Source organism: Miniopterus natalensis, chromosome 10 (assembly GCF_054644295.1).
Source record: "Miniopterus natalensis isolate mMinNat1 chromosome 10, mMinNat1.hap1, whole genome shotgun sequence".
NCBI lineage: Eukaryota > Metazoa > Chordata > Mammalia > Chiroptera > Miniopteridae > Miniopterus > Miniopterus natalensis.
Window position 1 is genome coordinate 26316699 of NC_142090.1, and position 27479 is coordinate 26344177.

General features: G+C 38.0%; 1 protein-coding gene across 1 annotated transcript; it reads right to left on the bottom strand.

The window, feature by feature from the left end:
* Positions 1-18677: 18677 nt before the first annotated feature.
* LOC148092220 (endogenous retrovirus group K member 5 Env polyprotein-like) lies at positions 18678-19196 on the bottom strand. The gene has a single exon (XM_087821338.1). The coding sequence runs from the start codon at positions 19194-19196 to the stop codon at positions 18678-18680; it is 519 nt and encodes a 172-aa protein (XP_087677464.1).
* Positions 19197-27479: the final 8283 nt, after the last annotated feature.

Genomic DNA, 27479 nt, shown 5'->3' on the forward strand with positions numbered 1-27479 from the left:
TCCACAGTGGCTGCACCAGTCTTCATTCCCACCAACAGCGCACCAGGGCTCCCTTTTCTCCACATCCTCACCAACACTTGTTTATTGATATTTGATGGTAGCCATTCTGACAGGTGTGAGGTGATATCTCAGTGTGGTTTTAATTTGCATTCCTCTGATGATTAGTGATATTGAGCACCTTTTCATATGTCTATTGGCCATTTGTATGTCCTCTTTGGAGAAGTGTCTATTCAGGTCTTTTGCTCATTTTTTAATTCAATTGTTTGTTTTTTGGTGTTGAGTTTTTTAAGTTCTTTATAAATTTTGGATATTAACCCCTTATCAGATGTATCATTGGCAAATATGTTCTCCCAGTCAGTGGTTTGTCTTTTCATTTTGTTGATGGTTTCCTTTGCTGTGCAAAAACTCTTTCAATTGATGTAGTCCCATTTGTTTATTTTACTTTTGTTTTCCTTGCTGGAGGAGATATATTGGAAAAAATATTGCCATGAGAAATGTCTGAGATTTTATTACCTATGTTTCCTTCTAGGGTTTTTATGGTTTTGAGTCTAACATTTTTTAAGTCTTTAATCCATTTTAAGTTTATTCTTGTGTGCTGTGTAAGAAGATGGTTTAGTTTCATTTTTTTTGCAAGTATGTGTCCAATTTTCCCAACACCATTTATTGAATATCATTAGTCCATTGTATGTTTTTGCCTCCTTTATCAAATATTAATTGACTATATAAGGTGTGGATTTGTTTCTGGGATCTCTATTCTGTTCCATTGATCTATATGTCTGTTTTTATGCCAGTACCATGCTGTCTTGATACTAAGGTCTTATAGAATAGTTTGATATCAGGTAAGGTGATCCCTCCAACTTTGTTTTTCTTTCTCAAGATTGCTGTTGCTATTCAGGGCCTTTTGTGGTTCCATACAAATTTTTGAAATGTTTGTTCTATTTCTGTGACATACTCCATTGGTATCTTGATAGGAATTGCATTGAATCAATAGATTGCTTTGGGTAGTTTGGACATTTTAATTATGTTAATTCTTCCTATCCACAAACACAGTACATGCTTCTACTTATTTGTATTGCTCTCAATTTCTTTCTTCAACATCTTATAATTTTCTGAGTACAGATCTTTTACATCCTTGGTTAAATTCATTCCTAGGTATTTTATTCTTTTTGAAGCACTTGTGAATGGAATTGTTTTTTTAGTTTCCCTTTCTGATAGTTTATTATTGGTGTATAAAAATGCAACTAATTTCTGGATATTCATTTTGTATCCTGCTACTTTACTAAATTTATTTATCAGTTCTAGTTGTTTTTTGGTGGAATCTTTAGAGTTCTCTATATACAGTATCACGTCATCTGCAAATAAGGACAGTTTTACTTCTTCGTTTCCAATTTGGATGCTTTTATTTCTTTTTTTCTCCTCTGATCTCTGTGGCTAGGCCTTCCAGTACTATGTTGAATAAGAGTGGTGAGTGTCCATCAGTAGATGAGTGGATAAAAAAAACAGAGTTTTATTTACACAATGGAATACTACTCTGCTGTAAAAATGAAGAAAAGTTTACCCTTTGCAACAGCATGAATGGACCTGAAGAACATTATGCTAAGTGACATAAGCCAGTCAGAGAAAGAAAAGTACCATATGATTTCACTTATATGGGAAATTTAATGAACAAACTGAACTGCCAAGCAAAATAGAGACAAACTCATAGATAGAGAGCAGGCAGGCAGCTCAGGGTAGGGGGTAAGTGGGGGGAAGGGAGTTGGGGATGTGGAGGGATTGAGAAAAAAAGAGAGAGAAAATTCATGGAAATGGACAACACTGTGGTGATTACAGGGGTGGAGGGGGATGGGTGCAGGTGGTAGAGAGCATAGAAGGGATAAAAGGTAATGAAAAATTTTAAATTAAATGAAATTTTTTAAAAAGCTGGGTCTCAAATCAATGACCCAAGCTTCAATCTTAAGAAACAAGAAAAAGAATTAAATCCAAAGCAAACAGAAGGTAAGCAAACAAACTTAAGAAATCAGTAAAATTGAAAAATAGAGAAATAACTGAGAAAAATTAATGAAACCTTTGCAAGAAATATAAAAGAAATTCTTCATAAAGAAGAATAATTATATAGGTTAGAAACTCAGATCTATATAAAGAAAGAATACCATTAGAAAAGGAATAAATGAAGGTTAAAAAAAAAAATCCTATGGTGTACACTACAGCAAAAAAGAAATTTCTATTGTACTGCATTTAAGTTTCCTTCAATTATGTTTTAAAAGGCGCATTACTTGATTAATAAAACTGCAAATTATGCTTAACAACTATGCATATTGAAATAATGACCCAATGGTTGTATTAAGATATGTATGGAAAATAAACACATAAACATATTCATAATTGAATTAGAAAACCTATACAACAGGAATCTAACTAATCAGCAGCACCCAAAACAAGATGAGACATTGTAGTTATATGACCTCAAAATATAAATAATACTCCTATTTTTAATATATCACTGATTTATAAATTTAATTAACAATTCAAAGTACTAAATTCATTTGGAATTCATTAATGGAGTCAAACATATACACAAAAATTAAAATTTATATTTAGATAAGTTATTTTTAAAATAGAATAATTAAAGAGAAAACAAAATAGCCTGCTTTGTAAACATTTCAGAGAAGTCTTTAAATAGTTTGAATCAAAACCAAGAAGAGATGTCTCCTCTGTTCTCACCGTCCCTCTGTTGGCAGAAAAGATAAAAGTGAAAAAGTAAGGAAGCTTCACACACAACATACTGAGAAAACACATTTTGATACAAGAAATGTATCATGTTATAAAATTTTTCTTAAGGTCACGTTAATTTGCCATCATATTATTCCCCTACTCATCTGTGAGTTAAGATTAGAGTAAAAAAAATGTTTGGAACTTGGAAATACTCCACTTTAACGTAGTTCAGGTAAATAGCCATGTAAAAATACAAATAGAAACATCAAAAAATGTCTAATGACAGATACTTTATGTCAATTCTACCCTTACATCCTTACTGACAAATTAAACATGGACTGAATAAGAGTTTCATTAGCAAAATTCATAACTGAATGAATGACCATATCCAAAAAGGTCTGATTACTGGGTCACTGTGAGCCAGAAAAGAGGTTAATGAGAATGGTCTGCATGGCTTTATCTCCAGTCCCCCTTGAGCAGCATTCCCATCAACGCTGAGAATGGAAAAGAGTGAATCCCAGTCCATGAAGATCTCAACAGACTGGACACTGAACAATTGCACCAGGGTAAAAGAAAACAGGAACTACTACATTGGCCTGAAAGTTGCACGAGCACGAAATTCGAATGGTACCTTCTGTGCAATGGCCTTAAATGTTTTAGTTATTAGCAAACTCAAAATAAGCCTGCGGTGTCATACAAGTGCCAAAAAATAAAACGTTAACAATATCTTCATTGGGTGTTTACTGTGCACCAGATCGACACCAAGCCACACAAAAACCCAGAATAATGCAAATTGGAGTTTGTGATCGGTTCATTTATTGTCCAGCTCTTGCTCCCAAAAAGGGATGAACTAGAATTCTTTTTCTGGGAGAAGAGGACTGGGGAATGACAGTCTCAATATTTTCAAACTTTCTCAATACAAAATTTAATTTGTTGTGTGCAACGTAAGTTTCAATATCTTTCTTATTGTGCTTATTATGAAAATTTAGACTTATTAATCACAATATGACAGCCATGCATTTTAGGTAACTGGGATTTTTATACCCATATATGGCAATTATTTTCTTTTTAAAGTTAACTTTTTTGATATTTAATACCCTCCTGAAAAGTGCCCAATATGTATACAGATTGATGGCTTTTTACAAAGTGAATACACTGAGTAATTATCACCAGATCAAGAAATAAAGTACACCAGTAAAACAGAAGCCTCCCTTTTGTCACTTCTCAATCTTACCTTCTCCCCAAAAAGACTATTCTGACTTACCACCAAAAATTTGTTTTGCCTGTTTTTGAATTTCACATAAGTGGAATTCTATAGTAAGTTGTTTTTAGAATCTAGCTTATTTCACTTCAATTTTGTTTTTGAGATTTATCCATAGTTTTGTATATAAAAGTAGCCCACTTATTTTCATTGCTATATAGTATCCTTTTGAATGTATATTCTTGATAAATTTATCCATTCTGTTCTCAATGAACATTTGGATTTTGCAGTTCTTTTAGGAATATTTAGGAGTGAAAATCCTGGGTTTTGTAATGTCCATTAAGCATTTGTTATGTGATGGTGAACTCAGAAATTTAACATAAGTGCTTGATTTATAATATTTTAAATTAACATCAACACTTCTTACTGAAAAAGCCAACTACCAAACTTTTCTTTTTAAATAAGTAACTGTTCCAACCCTTTGTTACTGGTTTCCAAGTTAGCTCCTAAGTAAAACAAAGCTTTTTCTCCAACTCTATGGTGTGTCTTAAGAAATCGTTTCTGGCGTGTGTGTGTATGTGAGTGTGTGGGTGTATGTGTGGTGGTGTACAGCTGGGAAAAAGAAATCATTGTCAAAGGTACTTTTTTTCTAATGTTAATAATTTACATATACTTGTTCCTTTCTTTTGAGGTAGCTATTTATCATTTTATTGAACTCAACTTCATGGAGTGGCATGATTTCCCATTACGTAAATCATACTGTTCATCCCCAAGTAGATTATGTTTGCTTACACATTCAACAATTATACCATTCATTACAAATTCCACCAGCTTCCCTGACCTTGGAGTAAAAGCAAGCAATCTGTAATCACAAAGGACCTCCCTGGAATACTTTGTGTGGATCAATTACACAAAAATTATTTGTAATGATAAGATATATATTTTACTTAGCCAATGGTAGTACATTAATGTGTGCTTGGGAAAATGAAGTCCTTCATGAGCCAAATTATTTTGTTGCTTACTCTTCTTTAGTGTTTCTGATTCCTAGTCAGAACATTAATCCTTATTACTACATATACATTTTAAAATCCTGGATGTACATGCAATTTGCTTCACAAAAACTATACATTACTTCTGGTACTTAACAGGCACCTAAAAAGCTAGAGGTTAAAACGAATAATACCCTGGAATGGGGAAATATATACTCCTCTAGGATAATAGTTTTCTGTTATCACAAACTATTCCAATTTTGTTTTTAGTGATGTAATAATTTTCATTGACAGAAAGAAATGCAAAATACTAATCCTAATTCTACCCAAAGGAATACATTGTTAAATTTCCACTGGATATCCCTGGGCTAGCAAGTAGTTCACATGGCTGATTACAAAACCTTATTTATGCTCAACTTTAAAATACTCTCAGTGTAAATAACATAGTATAAGAGCAATGAAGCCTGATCACAAGATGCATTCATCATGGGGATTCAGCCTACTGTTCAATCCATTTACTTGAGCAATTGAGAAGCATTCTGGGATAAAATTTATACTAGTGAAAGAGAGAACTGAGTAAACTCTCTTGATCCAATAATAATAATAAAAAGAAGAAGGCAGTGTATTGTGCTGTTTTAGATTAGGTTCCCTAGAAGAGCCTGAGATGAATTTTATGGGGGTGTTCTTCCAAAAGTGAAGGAAATAGGATAAGTCAGGGAAAGCAAGAATGTACCTCAAATGGAGATTATTTTCATTTTGCTCCCACAAGAAAGCTCTGGAGCACAAATTGCACCACAGAATTAACCTCACCTTGAAGCAAGTGGTCAGCTTTTTCTAACCCCTATAAGTAATTCAGTCATTTGTCAAGATGTACTGGTAGGGATAGGAAGAATCACAGTCTCCCAGGACAGAGTAATTCACCGAGTTAGTCCACACTCATATCAGCTGGATGATAGGATGGCCAGCAGGGGAAAATGGATTCAACTGCAGCATCACCTTCTACTAAGGGTCCAATTGATTGGGCTTTGAATCTGGCCACATAGCTATTAGCTATACAACACTTGGGTTCCTTATCTATAAAATTGGAGAGAATAACACTTATCTCTCAAGACTGTTTTCAGAATTTAACAAATGCTATACACCACTTGGCCTGGTGCTGATCAAAGTGCTCAATAAATAAATGCTTTTAAAAATGCTAAGTAGCTAGAAGAAAGAAGTGATTGAAATAATAAAATGGTTTGTTTTAATAGGACATGGTGCTTGACAAAGTTCTACAAGTAAGGAAATATTTTTGGGGTCACCTTTCAGCAGAGCATTATATGGTAAAAGTATTCTTGCCTGTTTTTATGATGTCTGTGTAATCACCAAGTCACCAGTGACTCAGTGAAAAAGCCAAAGTGGTGGGGTGAGTGCTGTGATTCTCATGAGAATAACAACTTTTCCCAGAAAATATAGAATAACCAGCAGAAACTGCAACACCCAGCAAAAGGGAACTAGAATGGGATGAAAAGAGAAAATGGTTGAACACTTGCCATATTACTTGTGAGGGCAAATGAGACACTTGGGGGGTGGGTAGGTATGGGGCAAGTCCAGCACAAGACTCAGGCTCAAAGGGGAAAGGAGAAGGGAGAAGAGTTAGCTAGAGAATAGCAATAGAACCCTAGGAACTACAACTTTGTAATTTTTATTGATGTTGGGCATGTTTTACTAGCTTACAAGCACAGGTTCAGGGTGATTGGCATCAATTTCAGTCAGCTTGTCTGGAGCATTATTCTAAGGTCTTAAGATATATCAGGGAATAAAACAGATACCTGTTATAGGAACTTATCGCCAGTAGGAGATAAACACAGTAAGTAAGCAGATAATATTGTGTAGTATATTAGAAAGTGGTTAACTGCTGTGGGATAAAAAAAAAAAAAAAAAAGCATAGAGTAGGGTAAAGCATATCAGAGAGTGAAAGGAGCAGGTTGGTGTACTAAATAGGGTGACTATGTAATATACAGTATAATGACTGTAGTTAACAATACTATATTGTATATTTGAAAATTGCCAAGAGTAGATCTTAAAAATTCTTATCACAAGAAAAATTGCAACTACGTGTGATGATAGATGTTAACTAAACTTATTGTGGTAACATTTCTTAATACATATATATATTATATTATTGCTATACATATAAAACTAATACAATATTATATGTTAGTCATATCTAAATTTTAAAAATATATAAGGTGATCATGATATGCCTTAGGAAAAGGTCAAAATTTAAGTAAGAACGTGAAGGAGGTGAAAGAATTAGTTTAGTGGCTATCTTGGGGAGAGCATTTCAGACAGAAGGAGCAGCTACAGTAAAGGACATAAGTCAGAAAATCTAGTGTGTTAAAGGAAAAGCAAGAAAAGACATGAACAAGGGGAGAGTGGTATGAAATGATGTCAGAAGGATAATAAGAAGTAACCTGTTCAGCAGGTGATTAAAAGTGGAGGGCCACTTTGCAGGGTTGTTGTTGATCCTCTCTTCTGTGGAGACACACTTGCCAGATTAGAAGAAGCCACCACCATTCTGTGGTTCTGTCCTTTAGTATCATCTCTTGCCTGCACTTGCCTTTTGTTGTGTTTTGGATTAAACTGGATCAAACTCTCCATCCTCCCTCCCATCCTCTGGTACTTTTACTCAAGTTTGTGCCATTCTTGGGATTTTCCTACAACTAGGACATTTTTCTCCTTTCCCTGTCAGCCCTCCATTCTCCCACCACCGCCACCACCTCCATGATCACCTGGCCCAGCACCTTCCTCTACTGCATTCTTCACAGTGCTACTGAGTGAATCCTGAAGTCTGATTTCTGAGGTTACTCTCATCAAAACATTAATGAGTTAAATGGGGCATTTCTGTGTACCTCCACCAGCAATAACAGTTCACCTTTGCTTTCTAAAAGTGGAGAATTTGATGAAATGATTATATTCCAACAGGTGATATTTTAAAGTATAATAAACATATTTACAACATAATAGTAAATACTCTTTCCTTGTGTTTATCAAAACCTATCTTGGTATCAGGCAATATTTGGACAGCTGTAACAAAAGAAAACTGGGTTCAAATCCAAGCTTAGACTTAGTGATTCTGGTCAAAGTAATTAAACTTTCTGAGCATTAGTTTTCTTTAAAAAAAAATTTTGTTGTTGTTAATCCTCATCCAAGGGTATTTTTTTCCATTGATTTTTAGAAAGAGTAGAAGGGAGGATGGGAGGGAGGGAGAGAGGGACAGAGGAGGAGAGGGAGAGAGAGAGAGGGAGGGAGAGAGAGAAAGAGAGAGAGAAACACCGACTAGGTGCCTCCTGCATGGTCTCGGGCCAGGATCAAACCTGCAACCCAGGTATTTGTCCTTGAATGGGAATCAAACTCAAGACCCTTTGGTGGGTGGACTGACACTCCAGTCACTGAGCCACACCAGCCAGGACCCGAGCCTCCTTTCTGTTGAGCAAAATTGCGCTGACATGTAATTCTCAGGGTGATTTTCCAACATGAATAGCATCAATAAAACCCCACGTGTTTAGGTGCTCAATGGTAATTCCATTTCCACCTTCAATATGCCTTTCTTGTTTTGCTATTGATTTCAACTTGTCTGCTTATAACAGTCAGCCTAAACTTATGAAGCTTCAGTATATCTATTCTTTAGCTCACTGCATCATTAGTGCCTCATACAGGTCTGGCCAATCTGGATAAGAACAAAAGAAAACATTGGCCATAAAGCCAGGTCAGCAAGGAGACAGCTGCTTCTCACTCCCAAAATATAAGAAATACCATTCAAATATCCCTCATTTGAAGGTCTGTTTATTCTCCAAATAATAAATTACAAGAGATACAGTTATGAAATTTTTCTTGGAGGCCAAAAAAATTCTATCTATACCACTGGTCTTTTTCAATGTGACAGTTCCAAATATAGCTTTAAGCTAAATACATGCAGGTTATAGTTAGCTTGAATTACTATTTCATATAAATAAATATGAAGGTTTTAAAAATAAAAATATGTGCAAGACATCATGTTCTACAAGTTCATAATAACCCTTTTATGAGCACTCCATAGCAGCAATGACTGAATAAATTTTCTAGAGTTAAATGACATCTTCTATATCCTTGCAACACTGAGAAAAGAAAGCTATTTGACATGGTAGTATGCAAACAAGAAGTTTACTAAAGGGAAGTAATAATCTCAATTTTGTTTATTTACGAAATGTAGAAATTTAAAAATCAAAGTTGCCTAGGAAAAAAATTAAAGGACACTAATTTGATCATAAGAGACAAAAGAAAAGGTTAATCCCAGTAGAATGAAATACTTGACATAAATAATACCAGTGGGTTTTTAATTTTTTTCAAGCAATAACAACAAAGTATACAATTCATTTCCTGAATAGAATTTGCAATTACTTGAGCAATACATTATAAGAAATAAAGCCACATAATGTGTCAAAATTTCAAGTAAGCAATGGAACTAGCTTTCATAAAATATGGTACTTCAGAGACCACTGTTAAGAAAAAAAAAATGTGTTAAGATATATTTAAATGTTCAATTTTAAAGTTTTAAATCTTTGCTATGTGGGAAAATTTGAACTATAATACTGGTTTAGATTTTTCTGTAAATTTAATTAAAAATTATCCTAAAGTATAAAACATTTTTAAAAAGCAAAAAAAAAAAAAAAAGATTAAGAGACTAAGATTAATCAGCCTGCAGGTAGAGGCAGACCCCTGGGAGCTTTGAGTCTTTACCTGATCTGCTTCTGCACTTGGGCCTTGGAAAATAGACTTTGGTGTGCATCTTTGTCCTGTCCAAATGCACCCAGTCCCAGCAGAGGGAACAAGAAGCCAGCCCAGCAGGGGGAACCACAAGTCCTGGGTTGTTGATAGCTCCAAACAGGGTACTCAAAGCCAGTCACAAAGAGCATCTGACACTCCAAAAGGACTGAGAGTCCTAGCATATCTACCTAATACATAGAAACAAACCCAAATAGGCAGCCAAAATGGGGAAACAAAAAAACAAGCCCCAAGTGAAAGAACAAAAGAAGTCTCCAGAAAAAGAGCTAAATGAAATGGAGATAAGTAATCTATCAGATACATAGTTCTGAATACTAATTGTAAGGGTGCTGAACAGCATGAAAAAAGATATGGAAACTATGAAGGATGACATAGCAGAAATAAAGAATACATTAGAAGGAATAAACATCAGATTAGAGGAAGCTGAAGATCAGATCAGTGAATTAGAAGACAGGGTAGAAAAAAATCACTCAATCAGAGATGCAAAAAGGAAAAACAATTAAAAAATAGGAGGACAGTTTAAGGGAGCTGTGGGACAACATGAAACATAACGATATTCACATTATAGGAGTGCCAGAAGAGGAAGAGAATAAGCAATGGCTAAAGAATTGGTTTGAAAAAACAATGGCAGAAAACTTCCCTAACCTGGTGAAGGACAAAGTTACACAAGGTCAGGAGGCATAGAGAGTCCCAAGCAAGAAAAACCCAAAGAGGTCCATGCCCAGACACATCATAATTATAATACCAAAAATTCAAGACAAAGAGAGAATCTTAAAGGCAGCAAGAAAAAAGCAATCCATTACCTACAAAGGAGCTCCCATAAGGCTGTCAAGTGACTTCTCATCAGAAATTCTACTGGCCGGAAGGGAATGGCATGAAGTATTTAAGGTAATGTAAAATTAGGATCTGAAACCAAGACTACTCTATCCAGTAAGGCTACCATTCAAAATAGATAGTGAAATAAAGAGCTTCCCAGACCAAAAAAATTAAAAGGCTAAAGGAGTTAGCCTTGCATTACAAGAAATGTTAAAGTTACTGCCGTAATAAGTAGAAATAGAGAGAGAGAAACAGACATAAAGAATTAAAATGGCAATAGATATGTATCAGTAATAACCTTACATGTAAATGGATTAAATGCTCCAATCAAAAGGCATAGGATAGCTAAGTGGATAAGAAAACATGACAAAAATATACGCTGTCTACAAGAGACCCACCACTGAAAAAAAGACTCACACAGGATGAGAATGAAGGGATGGAAAAAAGTTTTCCATGCAAATAGAAATGAAAAAAAGATGGGTTAACAATATTCATATCTGACAAAATAGACTTCAAAATGAAGATCATAATGAGAGATAAAAAAGCAAAAAATATCAATTCTTGCAGGTGCCTAATGAAGTAAGAATGACCTGGTTCTATGTAAACCTGAGTTTAGGTCTCAGATATCTTTGACACAACCTTTATCTAGTTGTCCCAATTGCCAAATGCAAAATACCATATCTACCTCTACTTTTCAAAGGATTTATGAAGAAATCACAGGTATGAAAATACTTAGAACTGTTTGAGTGGTTTTACAAATTTGAGTTAACTATTGTTTAATATTATTGTCTAAATAATAAAGTACAGAAGCAGTAGCAAACATTTATTTGATATTTAGGTAATACTTTGCCTATTATAACAAAGTGCCATCCATGAGAATGTTAGGAAATTATATGAAAGATCATTCACACAAGAATGAACAATGTTAAATGTAAGGCTTCATTTTCATACTATAGTGGAGTGGCTGAGAAGAGGGTGAACTCTAAAGGGGGTTCTGTCATCTTTTAAGTGTTTGACCATGGTCAAGTTTCATAACTTCTCTATGTTTTAGTTACTCATTTTTAAAATGGTGATAAACAATACCAGCTTGGTAGGTAGGGTTTTCATAAGAATAGCATGGATTTGTGACAGTCACTGTTGGCTGCCTAATAGGATACCCATTCTCAACCTTCTTTTTTCCTTCTCCTGCTCTACTATAACACCTGAAAAAGTATAATACTCTATTTCCTAATACCCCTTGAAACTTGGGGTGCTAGGTGACAGTGCCAGCAGAGGAGGCAAAAGCAGAAATTTGTTGCAACTTCTAGGAAAGCTTTGGCTTCCCTTATAAAAGGGGACAGATATGGCTGAAACCATTCTTTACTTACTTTTTCAGTACAAACATGCTGCTTGGAGCTGGGAGAGATATCTTACAACTGTGAGGACAAGGCCAAGAGAATGGAGCCATGCTGCCAGAAATCACTGTGCAATGCCAGTTGACAGATTACTTTTAACATTAAAAAAAAGAACCATGCCCTGGCCAGTGCTCGGTTGGAGAGTTGTCTAATATACCAAAAGGTGGCAGGTTGCATTCCTGGTCAGGGCATATACCTATGTTTGACCCCTGGTTGAGGCATGTGCAGGAGGCAACTGATCAGTTTCTCTCACACACTGATGTTTCTCTCTCTCTCCCTCTCAACATCAATGAAAACATATCCTGGGGCAAGAATTTAAAAAATAAATGAACCATGTGTTTTTAAGTGACTGATTTTGAATATTGTTACTTGTAACTAAAAGTATTTCTGATACAGAGTTAATGCATATAAAATATTTGGAATAGTTATTAGCCATGGTAAATGCTCAATAAATTTTATCTCTAAGTATTATTTTCCAGTTAATCACATGTTGTGTGTCATAACTTGATATTTACTAATCTTTGATATGTATTTTTCTGGTTTATATTCTTTGTCTTATAATTTCAACATGGTTGTAATATTATTTAAAATTCATTGTATTTTAAACACACAATAAGTCTGATAATTTCTTGCAGTGATTAATGTTACTAAAGGCCCATTTTTTATATCTACTTTAAGTTAGGAACACATTATATGTGTTGAGCTCTTCTTGGTGTTCATAAACATGTTACTTATTTAAAAGTACTCTTTAGTTAAGTAAGTTTTGGAAATGATGCTCTGGAATTTCATCATTAGCTACTTTTAATCCATTTTTTAAACTTATATTTTTTTGCAATATTTTTAGCATAAAAATGTTTAGACATTTATGAGCTTCTTTTGTTTCTCAGGTGCCTACAACTATAATGTTTTGTTGGAAGTAAGGATTAATGTACTTTTAAGGCACTCTCTTCCACCATGCCTATGTGCAGGGCAGTAGCTTTAGGGGTATAGGTTAAAAATCTAGGAAGAAAAAATAAAATTACATGGGCAATAAAAAAATCTAGGAAGGCTTGCTTTTCAAGTGAAGTAAAAAACTGAGTAAATTTCAGTTAGTGTAAACAAGAAACAGATATAAAATCAAAGAAAATTATGCCAGGAAACTAATCATTCAATTATGAACTTATATCTAATTCTCTACTTAACATCTCATTTCAGAATTTATTAACACTTTCTATGTGAGGTGCAAGCCAACATTCTTTTTTAAAAAAAACTCTTGATTTTTAGAGAGAAGAAGGGGGAACGAGCAAGAGAGAAACATTGATGTGAACAGAGAACATCAGTCGGCTGCCTCCTGTATGCCCCCTACTGGGGATTGAGTCTGCAACCCCAGCATGTACCCTGGTTAGGAATCAAACCTGCAGTCTTTTGGTACACAGGATAATGCTCAACCAACAGAGCCATACTGACCAGGGCAAGCCAATACTCTTTTATTTTATTTTTTTATTTTGATAATATGTTTATTAAAGCTGGAGACAGTGAAACAAGGAAAGGCCTAAGGTAGAAAAAGCAACATGAGGAAGCCTAGGCAGGGCTGCTTTGCTTCTCTAGAAATGTTATGGGAAAGAAGTGAGCCAAGGCAGGGCTACTGTCAGCTCACTGGAAAGTCAGAGAAAAATGGGCTTTGGTGACACGTTCCGGAGGTTAGCCTGGGATGAGCTGCTGCTGCCCATTGCTCCTCTTGTTGCAAGTCTCATGAGGACACTGAAAGTTTAGAAAAAGAAAATTCACAAGAGAGGGAAGATGGCGGCACTGTGAGAAGCAGCAGAGCACCCCCGCTCCCAGCCATGGACTGGATTTACTCCTAAAATCCTACGTAGCCAGCTTGAAAAAAAACAGAGAAACATACCTGAGTGGGCAGAGTGCGAGTGGGGAGCACTGAAGAAACATCACGGAGTCGGGTAAGAGACGGGGGACGTAGGAAGGGGGAGTCCCTCTGAATCCTGTGCTGGGCTCCAAGCCCGGAGGCATGAAGGCTGAAAAGCTCCCTCCTCTCGGGAGTGCGGACGGCCTCCAAAAGTGGAGACCTCACACCTGGAGCGATGAGAGGGGAAGGAGCACCCCAAGCACAGGGCAGAGGGACCCAGGGGAGCAGTTAGTCCCGGAGGGATCCAAAGGAGCCTTCTTAGGAAACAAAGCTTCTAGTGGTTGCTGCGACCAGTGTCTAGTGCTCCGGGTGCCGACCATAGGGAAGGCTGTCCCAAGGTCTGTGGCACCAAAGTGGTAAGGGACCAGAGGACTGGTCTGAGCTGCTGCACACAGAGACCCTCTGCCTCCCTGTGGGGCATTGTGTTGAGCCCCAGAAAGCACTGAATCTGCGTGGCATGGGGGAGGGGAGGAGCCCTCCTGGCCCTGAGTTTCCTGTGTGGAGAGGCTGGGATCCGTGACCAGCCTTGAGGGGCCCCATGGTGGCACATAGAGCAGCCCCAGCTTTGCTGAGACCAGCAGCGTGGGGAGCTGCGTGGAGCTGACTTTGGGTCCCCTCCTGCTGGGCGCCTTGGTGCGCAGGCAGTGGGACCTTCCACAGCAAACTTTCTGCCTGTGTGTTGCTTTGTGTGTTTGAGTCCGATTACGGATCTGGTTCCCACCTTCCCAGCGTGCACTGCACGAACAGACCAGCTGAAGATGGGATTGGTGTCTGCACAGTAGATGATCTGAGGGGCGGGCCTGGTGCGACCAGCCAGCCAGAGCTGAGCAGGGAGGGGCAGAGCCAGACAGCCTCTCCCACAGCCAGGAGCACCACACCCAACAGGAAAGGGGCTGGTCCCGCTCACTGAGGCCCCAGACACACCCACAGGGCACAGTCCTGACGGGGAAGGGAAAGCAGCTCAAAGGAGGACTTTACAAGAATAAGACTCTCAGGGACTGTTATTTGGGAACTGGAGGAAAAGCTGAAAACCCCTGCTGGGGGCTGGGCAGGCAAAGGACTCACAAGAACATGTTTTTAATTGAACCTACTGAGCCCAGGCTGCCGAAACGGCCCATACAGAAAAGAAAACAGGCTGAAATCAATCTGAAGCTGCAGCAGGACAGAGCCTGGGAAACTAGAATCAGAGGACAGGGTAGGGACTGAGCTGGTGATGGAGCAGAGACTAACTCCCATAGAGTGAGCGCCTGACAGCGAAACCTCTAAGGGGAGTGATACCCTGAGCTACACTAGACACCCTGCACCCTTCAGACTCTACAGAAGACTCTCGAGTAAGACCAGGCAACTACAAGGTTGCAAAATAGTTGAAAAGAGGAGGTGGTCCACAAAGAGCCTCAGATCAACCATCTACCTAAGGACACCAGAGACAGACCTAGACTGCTCTTCACATTGGCTGATACACAAGTACCTCCTAGGAGAACTGAAAACCAGCACACAAAACAGTGACCCTCAGACAATATAAGTTGCCCAGAGAAACTCACCTGATTGACAACCTTATTCTCTTTTGCTTTTGTTTGGTTTGGTTTTGGTTTTTTGGGTTTTTGGGTTTTTTTGTTTGTTTTTTGTTTGTGGGTTTGTTTATTTTTTCTCTTTTTTCCTTAGGAAGATGAGAAAGGGGAGAAAACTTGTTTTTTCTTCTTTTTTAAATTTTATAATAATTTTTTTAAAACATTTTTTTAACTAAATTTTTTTTCTCTTTTTTTTTTATAAAAGAATTTTGTCTTGTTTAGCTTGTTTTTAGTTTTGTTTTGGTTATTTGCTTTGTTTTATCTTTGCTTCTAATATCAAGACTTTCTTGAAATCCCTCCTTCATGACTGGGACTTTATCATTATAACCAAGTTTACTACTTTCCTCTATAGTTTCCCCCAAATCTCTTTCCGGACTCCATCCCTGGGTTTTATCTCTCTCTCTCCTCTCAATCCATTGGCATAACTTTTTTTTATTTTCTTTTTTCTTTTTCTACTTTTCTTTCATTCTTTCATTATCATCCTTTCTGTCTTCCTGTCTTTTTGTTTGATTGTTAGTTTCTCTTATTCTCTTTATTGTATTTTTATTTTCTCATTTTCAACTCTTATCCTATTCCTATTCTCTCCCTTAATTTTTTGCTGGCCCTTCTTCCAGAATCTTTTCTCTGCTTCTGTTATCTCCCAGTATCTTCTCTATTTTTTACATTTTAGTTTATTATTATTTTCTAAATTTTCACCAGTATTGACAATATACATCTCTCTCTCTAAGCATTACTTTTCTTTCTCTCTTTCTTTTTTTAAGCATTTTTTGTGTGTGTGTGTGTGTGTGTGTTCTCCCTTCACTCTCCCAGTTCTTTTTTCACATGGGTTGTATTCACTGTGACTGTCAAGATACTTTGTAAGATACCTCTTGTTTCCTGGAAGTTTAGTTGTGTATTGTCCTGCTTTCCCAATACCTGTACAATAGCTTACATGACGAGGTTGGGGCTGGGACACAGTTAGCCAACCTGAGAGGAGGGTCCTCCCAAGGACTTATCAACGACAATCTAGACCCAACAACAATAGGAGAACATAAAGAAACCACAAGAGGGACACCCCTAGAGGGACATGCCTAGAGCAAAGAGCTCAGAAGTATAAGGAAAACACACCTCTGGGCTCCACTGGACCCACAAGACAAAAATCCCATCCCACAAGACTGGGAGACAGCAAATATATCTAATATGTAGATACAAACACTAAGACCTACCAAAATGGGGAGACAAGGAAACAACCCACAAATTAAAGTAAAAATCACCAGAAAAAGATTTTGATGAGATGCAGTTAAGCAAGTTATCAGAAATGGAGTTCAGAGTATGAATGATGAAGATGTTCAAGGAACTTAAGAAGACACTAGATGATAAGATCGAGGACCTTAGTGAAAACATGAAAAAAGAGATACATACCATAAACAAAACTCAGAGATAAAGAATGCTGTATCTGATATCAAGAATGCACTCGAAGGAATTAAAAGCAGGCGCAATGTAGCAGAGGATAGAATAAGTGACTTAGAAGATAAGGTAGAAAAAAATCACACAATCAGAGCAGCAAAAAGAAAAAACACTTAAAAAGCATGAGGGAAGTCTAAGGGAGCTTTGGGGCAACATGAAGTGAAACAACATTCACATTATAAGAGTGCTGAGTGGGGGGAGGAAAGAGAGCAAGGGGTAGAGAGCCTGGTGGAAGACATAATGACAGAAAACTTCTCTAGGCTGGCGAGGGAGAAAGCCACACAAGTTCAGGAAGCACAGAGGGTTCCAAACAAGAGGGACCCAAAGAGACACACTCCAAGACACATCACAATTAAAATGGCAAATGTCAAGGACTGTTGTGCTCGCGGGACGCGAAGAAAACTCGAGACATGGAAAATGTAGAATTTAGGTGGAGATGAAGAGGGTTGAGGCTCTGGAGGCGCTGCAACAACCCTCCTCACCATCCAGTGATTTTTATTGTGAGTTACAGAAAGGAAAGTGTGAAAGACAGTGATCAGTAGAAACTATAAAATGTGCATAAACAAATGGCTTTGTTTTATGCTAATGCTTCACATTTGTTCTTAAGGCCATAACTCTCTTGGGGACAAGCTTCCCAGATCAATAAGGATCTGTTTTCAGTTCCTGTCAGAAATGTCTCCCTCGTGTTCAAGGGGATTTCTGCGATTCTGGGGAAGCTTGCTACCCAACTCCTTCAGAGTCTGTTTGTTGTTTGCTGGCCTTTTCCTACATTTCCCCCTTTTTGTTTTTGCTGAATTTGATGAAGCAGGATAGAGAAGGTGGCTGTTTTCTGCTGTCCTTTGGTGATTAAGTTAGCGATCTGCGAGCTCCTCTCCGGACTCTGTATAGGAGACAAAAAGCAACACTACAGCGAATGGAAATTCCAGCCACACCTCCTCCCAGTGCTTTAAGACTATTAAGAGGATTCAACTTTTGTAAGCCTTCCTGCAGCCCTTGTATTAAATGTCCCAGAAACTAGTTGTTGATTTTGAAAAGTAGTATAAATATGTTTTTGTAATTCCCCAATTTCTTCAGTCATGTTATGTGAGTGGTACATCAAATGTTTTTGTACTATAGACCAAGGAAGGTGTGTTTGAATCCAAGGAATAAGAGTGACACAAAAGGTAGACGTGTTCTAATCACATTTAAGGTGCATCTGACATTGTAAACTAACTATTTGATCTCCTAACATAACTACAGCTTGTTCTAAATCCCCCAGTCTAGCATTAATTTCTGAGTCAATCCGCCTCTGAGACGTCCATAACTGCTCAGAGTTAGCATGCCATTGTTGTGTATAATGTACAGTTCGCACGCTTTGGTGCAAGGCTACTCCAGCCGTAGCCGCTGTGGCAGTGACAGCTACAAGCCCCATGATAAGGGCAATGACCATGCCAATCATTCTTTTGCCTCTTTTCATATATTCTACCAATTGTTGAAACAACATCATGGTTGGAGAATCTTGCCAAGGACGGGACAGTTGGGTTGGTATCCATATCCCAGAACGCGCTTTCAGCAGATAAATGCCCTGTAAAGAACTATTAAAAGGGGTGGAGAAATTCACACAAGTATAAAAAGAACAATTATGACAAGTTAGAGTATAATTAGTAGAATTCCATAGTACCTGCCCAATCATTATAAGATATGGCAATTGGACACAAGCCTGTGTCCAACTCGTCAAGTTCCTTGTAAATTGTAACTGAGTTTGATTAGTCATAATGTTTTGCCATATGTTCCCATTCCAAGCATACATAGGGTTAAATGCATTCATTAGTTTCCATAGGTGGGACTGAAAGGGCCCACCAATTAGATGTGGAGCACTTGCAGACATGCCTCCCCCATGCCATTGGATGGCGCCATTAGCATGTGTAGATATATTACCCTGACCATCAGAATGCCACTGTAAATCTGAACTTTGACCCTTTGCTCGGGCAGAACCATGAGGCTCCAATCAATGACACTCCCGTAGGAAGTATTAAAAAGAACCCGAGCTACTTCACCTCCACATTGTTCCCAATGTACCCAATCACTCAAAGATGCTGCCGTAGTAGTACGGCATGGTGGCCATTCAGGAGAGGGCAGGCTGCTGCTGCTGCTGTTGCCACTAAAGGTTTTTCCCTGGAGTAAAAATAATTTTCTTGATTTTTCATCTTTCCAAGTAGAATTTTGGACTATAGACACCCAGGCAGCAGTCCGTACTTTTAAGCAATGCTCAGAAACTCCTATGCATATGGGTAGACCCTCTACTCCTACTTCATAAAAGGGAATAATCATCCCCTCTTCATGAGGAGCTATTGAGCCTCGAGTATCAAAAGGTCCTGGCATCCACGATGTTTCATTAGTATAAATAGAGTAGAATCCCACCACCCTACTCCCCTGTTTAGGGGTTGATTAAGGATGTATGCCCAATAAGTGTGGTTTTCTGCTTGGATAGGCATTACCTGTGTGGAAATAACAGCAAGCATGGCAAGGAAAAGGGTAGTTGCAAAAATAATAAATTAATTGGTGAGGAATCCTCAATAACAGTGACTGTTTCTATATGTTTAACTATGAGTTCAGCATACTGAGAGTCAGTAACTATATTAAGTGTTTGTTCTTGCTCTTGCAGTAATAGGATAATGGCTGATATTTCCGCCTGCTGGACAGAGGTTAGAGAGGTTTTTACTACTCTGGAAATATTTTCCCCAGAATACCCAATCATTCCAGCCTTATTAGCATCAGTATAAAATGTAGGTCCCTTAAAGGGTTCCTTTTGAACTATAGTAGATAATATCCATTGTGTCTTCTTTAGAAATTGAAATAATTTATTTTTGGGATATTGATTAGAAATTTTCCCAAGAAAATCAGACAAGGTAATCTTCATTTAATTGCCACAATGTTAGAATTTGTGCGTTATTGAATGGCACAATAATTACGTCAGGGTCCCTCCCAGTTAAATTTCTTAAAACGATTGCGACCCTGGATAATTATAGAACATATTTTTGAAATATACTCTTCCATTTTCTTCTGACTACGATGTGGCAGAAATACCCATTCAATAATATTCATAGCTTGTACTAGCAATCCTGTAGGAGAATGTGGGGTGTGAAATATTAGCAACTGGATATTTTTCATTGACTCTATACGATGTATCTGAGCCCTTTGAACATGCTGTTTGATCCAGTTTAATTCCATTTCTGCTTCATGGGTTAATTCCCGTGGACGATCTAGTTCTGGAGGGCCTTCTAAAGTTCGAAAGAGATGAGTCAACGCATATGTAGGGACAGTAAAGGCAAATTTTTCTCTATCTTTGGGAAGCAAGGGAATTGTAAAGAAACAATCTTTTAGATCTACAATAATGATACTCCATTTTTGTGGAATTAAAGCTGGTGAAGGCATTCCTAGCTGTAAAGGACCCATGGGTTGAATACACTCATTAACTTTTCTAAGATCAGTCAGCATTCTCCATTTTCCAGATTTCTTTTTTATCACAAACACAGGAGAATTCCAAGGACTAGAGGAAGGTTCGATATGTTCAGCTTGTAATTGTTCTTGTACTAAGTCATGCAGTGCTTCTAATTTCTCTTGACGGAGGGGCCACTGTTCCACCCAGACAGGTTTTTCCATTTTCCAGGTGAGTTGTAAAGTGAAGCGCTGTACAGGGGCCCCTACTCTAAATTTGGAAATGCTATTCCGGCTGCAGAACTATGACAATTGAGCATGAACTGTCTTTCAGATTTACATATAGTAGGAATCTCTAAAGTGGCTCCCCGTTGAGCCAACAAATCTCCTCCCCACAAATTTAAAGGAATCTCAGCCACATAAAATTGACAATGTCCTATCTGTCCCGACACACTGTAATTCTTTAGTACTTTGATATACATTGGTTAGTGTGACGATTCCAGTAAATTGAGCCCTAACTGTTTGCAAAGGCCATTCTTTTGGCCAATTCTGATAAGCTATAATAGACACATCTGCTCCTGTGTCCAACAATCCTTCAAATTCCCTATTATTTATCCTCAATTTCATTTTGGGACGTATATCATTAATTACAGTATGCCAGAAGATCTGTTTGCCTGTGCTTCCAAACCCTCCTTGTCTTTGGAGTGGTGCAGTTTTCCCTTTAATATATGGCAATATAAGCAATTGTGCAATCCTTTGCCCTGCATCAATATTGGTAGTTTTAGATACACTAATCATGACCAAGATTTCACCTAAAAAGTCTGAATCAATAATTCCAGTATGCACTAAAATTCCCTGTGTTGTCAAACTACTTCTAACTAACAATAGTCCTACAGTATTTTTAGGAATAGGCCCAAACACATTAGTCTGCAACTTCCGAACTCCTTCACCCGGGACTAGTGTAACACTGTGCGCACTAGGAAGGTCCAGTGCAGCACTCCCCTGTGTAGCATGCATTAGTTCTGAAACATTGGTGCGGGCATGGAGGGGTAATTGACTTCCCCTGGAGATTGGCATTGTTGAAAGCTCATATTGTTTTCCTCAGGGCCCCGGGCCTTTGGGCCCGATCTATAATTTCCTGACAGAACATTCCCTTGTTTATCCCTTTCAAAAACAGGTCTCTCATAATCTGTATTGTGTTCAGAGTCCGACTGAATCCGGGCAATTGCTGTGGAGATGAAATTGCATAATGACCATACCCCCATAGGAATAGGGTCCCCTAACTGCTGTGCTCTTCTAAGAGCCTGCATAACTTATCTCCATACTTTCAGATTTAATTGTGCTTTACCTTTTGGTTGAAACCAATAACAATGTCTTTTTACCGCCATGAATAACTCTTTAAACTGTTTCTCTTTCACTTTTACCCCAGAGCTCGCCAGCAAGCTCTGTAACAATCTCGTGTACTGTGTCTCGGCGGATGGGGGTTCCCCATGACTCTGCCTCCTCTTTCCCGGGAGTCTCGCTTTTCCTCTAGCACATGTTTCCCTCTCTGGTTCCCCGTGACTTACTTGCCGAGACCTTCGCTATGGACCCTGCTCGCTGCGCCAATTGTTGTGCTTGCGGGACGCGAAGAAAACTCGAGACACGGAGAATGTAGAATTTAGGTGGAGATGCAGAGGGTTGAGGCTCTGGAGGCACTGCAACAACCCTCCTCACCATCCAGTGATTTTTATTGTGAGTTACAGAAAGGAAGGTGTGAAAGATAGTGATCAGTAGAAACTATAAAATGCGCATAAACAAATGGCTTTGTTTTATGCTAATGCTTCACATTTGTTCTTAAGGCCATAACCCTCCTGGGGGCAAGCTTCCCAGATCGATAAGGATCTGTTTTCAGTTCCTATCAGAAATGTCTCCCTCATTTTCAAGAGGATTTCTGCGATTCTGGGGAAGCTTGCTACCCAACTCCTTCAGAGTCTGTTTGTTGTTTGCTGGCCTTTTCCTACAAAGGACAAAGAGAAAATATTAAGGGCTGCAAGAGAGAGACAAGCAGTGACCTACAAGGGAACCCCCAAAAGGCTGACAGCTGATTTTTCAACAGAGACTCTTCAGGACAGAAAGGAATGGCATAAAGTTCTCTGAGTAATTAAAAGGAAGAACATGCAACCAAGATTGCTTTATCCAGCAAGGCTATCATTTAAAACTGAAGGTGAAATAAGGAGCTTCCCAGACAAAAAAAGGCTAAAGGAGTTCAGTACCACTAAACTAGCATTGCAAGAAATGCTAAAAGGACTGCTTTAAGAAAAAGAAGGAATAGTGAGAGAAAGGTACATCAGCATAAAGGGGGAAAATGGAATTAAATAAGTTGATATCAATAGTAACCTTAAATGTAAACAGCATAAATGGTCGAATCAAGAGACAAAGGGTAGCTGAATGGATAAGAAAACAGGGCCCAAATATATGCTATCTACAAGAGACCCACCTGAGAGCAAAAGACTCACACAGGCTAAAAGTGAAGGGATGGAGTAAAATATTCCATGCAAATGGAAAAGAAAAGAAAGCTCGAGTAGTATTTCTTATTTCTGACAAAACAGACTTCAAAATAAAGACCATAACAAGAGACAAACATGGTCACTACATATTACTAAAGGGATCAATCCAACAGGAGTTAATAACCCTTATAAACATTTATACACCCAACATAGGAGCACCTAAATATATAAAAATTTTCTTGGGGGATTTTGAAGGGGAGATTGACAGCAACACAATCATAGTGGGGTCTTTAACACCCCACTGTCAGCACTGGCAGGTCATGAGGACAAAAAATCAACAGGGAAACGCAGACCTTAAATGAATCACTAGACCTAATGGATTTAATGGACATTTATAGAACATTTCACCCCAAAGCAGGAGAATACACATTCTTCTCAAGTGCACATGGAACATTCTCAAAAATAGACCACATGTTAGGGCACAAGGCAAGTCTCCTCAAATATAAGAAGACTGAAATCATATCAAGCATCTTCTCGGATCACAATGCCATGAAACTAGAAATCAACCACTACAAAAAAACTCAAAAATATTCAAACACATGGAGGCTAAATAGCAAATTATTAAACAATGAATGGGTTACCAAGGAGATCAAGGAAGAAATCAAAAACTTCATGGAAAGTAAAGAAAATGAACGGACAACAACCCAAAACCTATGGGACAAAGCGAAAGCAGTCCTGAGAGGAAAATTCATAGCATTACAGGCCTACCTCAAGAAACAAGAAAAACGTCTAATAAACCATCTAACACAACAACCAAAAGAACTAGAACAAGAAAGCAACAAAGGCCCCAAGGAAGTAGAATGAAGGAAATAATAAAGATCAGAACAGAAATGAATGACATAGAGACTAAAAAAAAAAATACAAAAAATTAATGAAACCAAGAGCTGGTTCTTGGAAAAGATAAATAAGATTGATGTACCTTTAGCCAGATTCACTAAGAAACAAAGAGAGAGGACCCAAATAAGTAAAATCAGAAATGAAAGAGGCGATATAAGAACTGACCCAACAGAAATACAAAGGATTGTAAGAAAATATTATGAGCAACTATATGCGAACAAATTGGACAACATGGGAAAATGGACAAATTCCTAGAAGCATACAACCTTCCAAAGCTGAATCAAGAGGAGGCAGAAAACCTGAATAGGCCTATAACAACTAATGAAATTGAAGAAGTAATCAAAAAACTCCCAGCAAACAAAAGTCCTGGACCAGATGGATTTATAGACGAGTCTTACCAAACATTCAAAGAAGAATTAACACCTATTCTATTCAAACTATTCCAGAAAATTCAAGAGGAGGGAAAACTCCCAGACTCTTTTTATGAAGCTAGCATCATCCTAATCCCAAAACCAGATAAAGATGCTACAAAGAAAGAAAATTACAGGCCAATATCCCTGATGAACATAGATGCTAAAATCCTCACTAAAATACTAGCAAACCGGATCCAGCAATACATTAAAAAGATCATACATCATGACCAAGTGGGATTTATTCCAGGGATGCAAGGCTGGTACAACATCTGCAAATCAATAAATGTGATACATCACATAAACAAAATGAAGGACAAAAATTATATCATCTTATCAATAGACGCAGAAAAAGCATTCAACAAAATCCAGCACCCATTTCTGATAAAAACTCTCAGCAAAGTGGGAATAGAGGGATCATACTTCAACATAATAAAAGCCATATATGACAGACCTACAGCCAACATCATACTCAATGGGCAAAAACTAAAACCATTTCCATTAAAAACAGGAACAAGATAGGGATGTCCACTTTCACCACTCTTATTCAACATAGTACTGGAAGTCCTCGTCATAGCCATCAGACAGGAAGAAAACATAAAAGGTATCCAAATTGGAAAGGAGGAAGTAAAACTGTCATTATTTGCAGATGACATGATATTGTACATAGAAAAGCCTAAAGACTCCATCAAAGTACTAGTAGATTTGATAAACGAATTTGGCAAGGTGCTGGATACAAAATCAACATCCGGAAATCAATGGCATTCTTATACATCGATAGTGAACTTTCAGAGACAAACAAAAAAAGCAATACCATTTACCACTGCAACTGAAAAAATAAGATACCTAGGAATAAACTTAACCAAGGTTGTAAAAGACCTGTACTTGGAAAACTACATGACACTGGAAAAAGAAATAGAGGAAGATTTAAACAAGTGGAAGAATGCTCATGGATTGGAAGAATTAATATCATGAAAATGTCCATACTATCCAAAGAAATTTAGAAATTCAATGCAATTCCTATTAAAATACCAACAGCATATTTCACAGACCTAGAAGAAACATTTCGAAAATTTGTATGGAACCAAAAAAGACCCCAAATAGCTGCAGCAATCTTGAGAAAAAAGAACAAAGTGGGAGGGATCACATTAGTGGACTTCAAACTGTGTTTCAAAGCCACTGTAATCAAAATGGCCTGGCACTGGTACAACAACCGGCATATAGATCAATGGAGCAGTCCAGAGACCCTGGAAATAGACCCATGCCATTATGGTCAGTTAATATTTGACAAAGGATGCAAGAGTATCCAATGGAGTAAAGACAGTCTCTTCAATAAGTGGTGCAGGGAAAATTGGACAGATATATGCAAAAAAATGAAACTAGACCACCAACTTTCACCATACACAAAAATAAACTCAAAATGGATAAAAGACTTAAATGTAAGTCACAAAACCATAAAAATCCTGGAAGAAAACACAGGCCGTAAAGTCACAGATATCCCACTAGTGGACTTTTCACTGATACATCTCCTAGGGCAAGAAAAACAAAAGAAAAAATAAATATATGGGACTACATCAAACTAAAGAGCTTCTGCACAGCAAAAGAAAACAGCCTCAAAATACAAAGGAACCCCACGGTCTGGGAAAACATATTTGCCAAGGATGTATCTGATTAGGGGGCTAATTTCCAACGTGTACAAAAAACTCATATTACTCAGCAAGCAGAAGACAAACAACCCAATTAAGAAATGGGCAAAGGACTTGAATAGACACTTCTTTAAAGAGGACATACGGATGGCCAGGAGACACATGAGAAAATGCTCAGCTAATCATCAGAGAGCTGCAAATTAAAACCACAAGGATGCAAATTAAAACCACTTCACACCTGTCAGAATGGCCACCATCAACAAATCAACAAATCAACAAATGACATGTGCTGGCGAGGGTGTGGAGAAAGGGGAACCCTAGTACACTGCTGGTGGGAATGCAGACTGGTGCAACCACTATGGAAAACAGTATGGAGGTTCCTTAAAAAATTAGAAATGGAGCTGCCTTTTGCCCCAGTGATCCTACTCCTAGGAATATATCCTAAGAATCCTGAAACATTAATCAGAAAGAATATATGTACCCCAATGTTCATAGCAGGACAGTTTATAATAGCTAAGATCTGGAAACAGCCCAAGTGCCCATCAATAGATGAGTGGATAAAAAAGCTGTGGGACATTTACACCATGGAATACTACGCAGCTGTAAAGAAGAAGAATCTTGTACCCTTTGGGACAGTATGGATGGACCCGGAGAAAATTATGCTAAGTGAAATAAGCCAGGCAACGAAAGACAAACATCTCATGATCTCGCTTATACGTGGAATCTAAGGAAATTAAGAAACTGATGAACAGAATAGATTCAATGACATGGAAGCATAGATGAGACTGACGAGTATCAGAGGGATGGAGGAGGGTGGGTGGGTGGAAGGGGAGAAAGTAACCAAAGAATTTATATGCATATATGCACAACCCAAGGACACGGACGATGGTGGGGAGAGGGTCTGAGGAGAGGGATGGGACAGGGTGGAACGGGTCATTGGGGAGAAAACAGGGACATCTGTAATATTTTAAACTAAAATAAATAAATAAAAATTCACTCAAAAATGAGATTCAAGTAGGTGTGCCCCAAGGAAGGAGTATCTGTTAATGGATACTTGAGATTTCAATACCCCCACACACCTACACATATACCTCTGCTCTTCTACCCATTCCCACCCCTGCAGGAGTAAATCAATCACCATTCATCCAATTTTTCAAACATAAAATTTGGTTGTTATCCCTGAGACCTTTTTATCCCACCTCCCATTTATCTGCTGTCTCCATGAGCATATATATACACATGTACATATGGATACATATCCTGAATCTGGCACCTAGCCACCTCCAAAGATAACTGCTCTAGACCTGGCTTCCCAGATCCTTCTTCTACACTGATTTTCAAATGTGGGCTACATATTAGAATATTTGAAGAAATAAACATGACACACAAAAACATGTCATTAACCATTACTTCCTGGTATTTTATTGGTTAATGCTTCTTAACTGATACCCATTTTCCTCATTTCCTGATGGGTTTTTTGGGGGTTTTTTTGCTTAAGGATTTTTGTTCTCTGACCCAACCACATTCCTTAAAGAAGAATAGGCAAGAATCTATTTTTGTTTTCATAGCTTCATCTCAACATTCTGGTTCTTTACATTTTTCTACTGGATATAGGTAACTGCCCTAGACATAGCCCTAACATCTTTCTTCCACAACTCTGGATACCTATTAAAATCACCAGAGGAGCCTAGAGAAATATCAACACCTAGACCCCACTCCTTGAGATTTTGGTATAATTGGTTTAGATTGGGACTAGCTAGAATCATCTCCAGAGGATTCTAATAT